This window comes from Rutidosis leptorrhynchoides, chromosome 5, assembly GCF_046630445.1.
Source record: "Rutidosis leptorrhynchoides isolate AG116_Rl617_1_P2 chromosome 5, CSIRO_AGI_Rlap_v1, whole genome shotgun sequence".
Classification (NCBI taxonomy): domain Eukaryota; kingdom Viridiplantae; phylum Streptophyta; class Magnoliopsida; order Asterales; family Asteraceae; genus Rutidosis; species Rutidosis leptorrhynchoides.
The window spans coordinates 135,988,140-135,992,383 of record NC_092337.1 but is presented as its reverse complement, the minus strand read 5'-3'; the positions used below and the strand labels follow the sequence as shown (position 1 = coordinate 135,992,383).

At 32.4% G+C, this 4,244-nt stretch overlaps 1 protein-coding gene across 1 annotated transcript; it reads right to left on the bottom strand.

The window, feature by feature from the left end:
* Positions 1 to 2,097: 2,097 nt before the first annotated feature.
* LOC139850286 (receptor-like protein 44) lies at positions 2,098 to 3,123 on the bottom strand. The gene has a single exon (XM_071839875.1). It carries the CDS (start codon positions 3,006 to 3,008, stop codon positions 2,196 to 2,198), a length of 813 nt encoding a protein of 270 aa, XP_071695976.1. The 5' UTR covers positions 3,009 to 3,123; the 3' UTR covers positions 2,098 to 2,195.
* Positions 3,124 to 4,244: the final 1,121 nt, after the last annotated feature.

Sequence of the window (4,244 nt, the reverse complement as noted above, 5' to 3'; positions counted from 1 at the left end):
ACAGACACCCTAATTGACGCGAATCCTAAAGATAGATCTATCGGGCCCAACAAGCCCCATCCAAAGTACCGGATGCTTTAGTACTTCGAAATTTATATCATATCCGAAGGGTGTCCCGGAATGATGGGGATATTCTTATATATGCATCTTGTTAATGTCGGTTACCAGGTGTTCACCATATGAATGATTTTTATCTCTATGTATGGGATGTGTATTGAAATATGAAATCTTGTGGTCTATTATTATGATTTGATATATATAGGTTAAACCTATAACTCACCAACATTTTTGTTGACGTTTTAAGCATGTTTATTCTCAGGTGATTATTAAGAGCTTCCGCTGTCGCATACTTAAATAAGGACGAGATTTGGAGTCCATGCTTGTATGATATTGTGTAAAAACTGCATTCAAGAAACTTATTTTGTTGTAACATATTTGTATTGTAAACCATTATGTAATGGTCGTGTGTAAACAGGATATTTTAGATTATCATTATTTGATAATCTACGTAAAGCTTTTTAAACCTTTATTGATGAAATAAAGGTTATGGTTTGTTTTAAAATGAATGCAGTCTTTGAAAAACGTCTCATATAGAGGTCAAAACCTCGCAACGAAATCAATTAATATGGAACGTTTTTAATCAATAAGAACGGGACATTTCAGTCCATACCGCTAACAGACATTAACAAAGTTCTTTAAGTAAATACTTTGGGGTCCCTCATGCTAATAGACGTTAATTGTTTCAGTTTCGCATTTCGGTTTCCCATTTAAGTTTCGCGTTTCGGTTTTGCGTTTAGGTTTTCACGTTTCATTTTTTCGCGTTTTGGTTTCGCCTTTTGGTTCCGCATTTCGATTCCGCGTTTCGATATCGCGTTTCGATTTCGCATTTAAGTTTATTCGTTTTAGTTTCGCTTTTCTGTCTCGCGTTTCGGTTTTTGCTTTTCGATTTCGCGTCTCCGTTTCAGTTACGCGTTTCGATTTCATGTTTCAGATCACCTTTCCATTTATGTCTACGTTTAGGCTTTAACGTTTCATTTTCGTGTTAAGGTTTCACCATTTGGCTTCGCATTTTGATTCCATATTTCGATTCCGCATGTCGGTTTGGGGTTTAAGTTTCAGGTTCCAGTTTCCGTTTCGCGTTTCGGTTTATACATTGTGATTTCGTATCAGTTCCGTGTTTCGTTTCGCGGTTCAAGTCATGTTTCAGTTTTAGTCCCGCGTTTTCGTTTCCGGATTTCCGTTTCGCGTTTCCGTTTCGCATTTTGGTTTTCGCTTTGATTTCGTGTTTCCATTTCAGTTCCATGTTTTGTTTGCGCGTTTCAGTTTCGTGTCTCAGATCACGTTTCCATTTCAGTTTCCCGTTTCGGTTAACGTTTCTGAGAAACTAAAACTCGAAACTAAAACTCGAAACTGAAGCGAGAAACCGAAACGCGAAACTGAAACGCTGAATCAAAACACTGAATTGAAAGACTAAACCGAAACGCGAAAGAGGAAACGTGAAAACCGAAACGCGAAATCGAAACTCGAAACAGAAATGTGGAACCGAAATGATTAACGTCTTTGTTAGTGTCAGGGACCACCAAAGTATTTACTTAACGAACATTTTTAACTTCTCTCTCCGTCAGGGACCATCCAAGTAATATTTGTAAATCACAGTGACCACCCAAATCGAGAAAAACATAAAAACTCTGCGTGAAATTTGTGGTAAAATACAAGGACAACTCAAGTAATTTTATCATTTAAAAAAGAAAATGTTAATATAACCGCTAAAATTACATTTAACCATACCATATACTCCGTATACTGTTAATAACTTAAAGTTACAATGATTAAACACTAAAAATAAATTTAAATAGAAAAATGAAATATTTATAATTATAATTAATTTAACCGAGTCTATATAACTTTATATATAGTAAGCACTAAGCAAAGTTATCATAAAAACTATCTTTATCATTTTCTTAAGCAAAGTGATCATACATACTATGTTTATTATTTTCTTTTAAAAAATAGAGAATAAACAATATACCTCATGTAATTATGGTTCTAAAAAGAAGTCAAACTGTCAAAGATAATTAAAGCTATAATATAGTCACAAATTAACATGCAGTAATTTTTTGAAAAAAATGACATAATTATTTAAATAATGAAATATTTATATCTTTTTTATACAAATATGATGATAGTAACATAACTTAATAATCAGGCAAAGTACTATTAATCTTGCCTTCTTGTTCACGTGCCCTCTTCTTTTCAGTGGTTCTCAACCAAATACAAACCACCGTAAAACTCAATACCAAGCTCAACAACCCACTTCCCAACCCGATCGCTACTATAGTCAACACCGATAACCCTTTACTTTTCATCGGGCCCAACGGGTACCCATAAAGATCTTCGTTACCATAAAACGAGCTAGCATTAAACCGGGCCAAATTCCCTGTCCGGTTCCCCAAGCTCATAGGAATCGGGCCAGACAATTTATTATTAGAAACATCGAAAACCGACAACCTAACCAATGATCCAAGTTGAGACGGAATTGTACCATTGAGAATATTATCATGCAAGTCAATGATGTTAAGGTAAAAACACATAGGAAGAGAGATTGGTATTGGGCCAGAAAGTTGGTTTTTGGAGAGATTAAGGACAGCTAGGTTGAGTAAGTATTGAAGTTGGTCGGGTATGGGCCCGGTTAAGAAGTTGTTTGAGAGGTCTAATGATTGAAGATTGGTGCAATTTGAAATGTAAGGTGAGATTGAACCATGAAGTGAAAGGTTTTGAAGTGAGAGTTTGTAGATTCGACCGTTGTTACATGTGGCTCCGATGAGATTGGAGTAAGAATCGGAACATGGGTTGGAGAAGGTGGATTTGGTCCAGTTTTGAAGGTGGTTGTTAGGGTCTTGAAAGGAATCAAATAAATGGGTTAAGCATGATACATCTTTTTGATCTTGAAATGATGGTTGGATGAAAAATAAGATTAGGAAAAATAATAGTGATCTTGATATAATCATGTGTAAATATATTGAACTTGATCAAGAGTTTGAGGTAATGGGGCATTTGGTTTATATCTTACTTGTTGATTGTTGATTTAGTATGAATTAAACATAATTAGTTGTGATAATGTGAGAGAAGGGATGGGGAAAGAGCTAGAGTAATCATTTAGAAAGAACCTTAAAATATGATTTTTAGTCCATTTAATTACTTATTAGAGCAATTATAACTATTGGAGTTTTTTAAAGGTTTTTTCTTCTAGATATGTGATGAAACTAGTTTAGCAGTCCGCGCTTCGCTGCGGAGACCAAATACCTGATTTAATTTTTTAAATACAAACCAGTTAAATACACATAATTCAAATACATTTCTTAATCAATAATAAACAAACATGTATTAAAAAATATTTTTTTACACCAGACACAAAAGTTTTAACTAAAGTGCCTACAGTCATTGTAATAAAGAGTAACCGTCAAACAAAAGTCAATAATAGTTTTATCTGTTACCTTTATTGATGTACATTAACGACATTCCTAAGAAAGTTAGAAAAATTAAAAATTTTAGGGTAAAAATTATAAATATAAAGCAAATAAATTGAACATTACTTTTATTATTATAAAAAATATGTAAAATCATATAAAAAATAAGTAAAAGTTGTGTATAACCTTAAAATTATAAAATACGTAGATAGAAACTTATTTTTATAATTATAAAAAATATCTAAAAGCATCTAGAATAGATATTTAAAACCTTAGTTTTACGGTCCTTGTATTTTATATTATTAACATATAAAGTCCTTACCACAAAAATGGGGAAAAAAAAAAAGGAGAAAAAAAAAATACCACTTGGTCCAATCAAATTGCCCAAACTTTACACCATTTAGTATATATAGTAATTGTAAGAAGGTTGTGTTGGGGAAGTTAAGGGTTTTATTATTTAACTAGTTTTATGAGCCAGTGCGTTGCACGACTGTTGTATAAATTAATATTCGATAACTTTGGAATTGATATTTTATCAAATGTATAATACAATTACAATGGAAAAATCATTTATTATTAATAACCTTTGTAACGAAATAATTATTTTTGAATACTAACGTGAGCCCGTGCATTGCAAAGCAGTTGTATAAATTAGTATTCGATAACTTTAGGATCGATATTTATTAAATGTATAATAACATGAGCCCTTTTATGAAACAATCACAATTTATTTAGCCCGTGCATGAAAAGATCGTTTATTACTAATAACATTTGTAT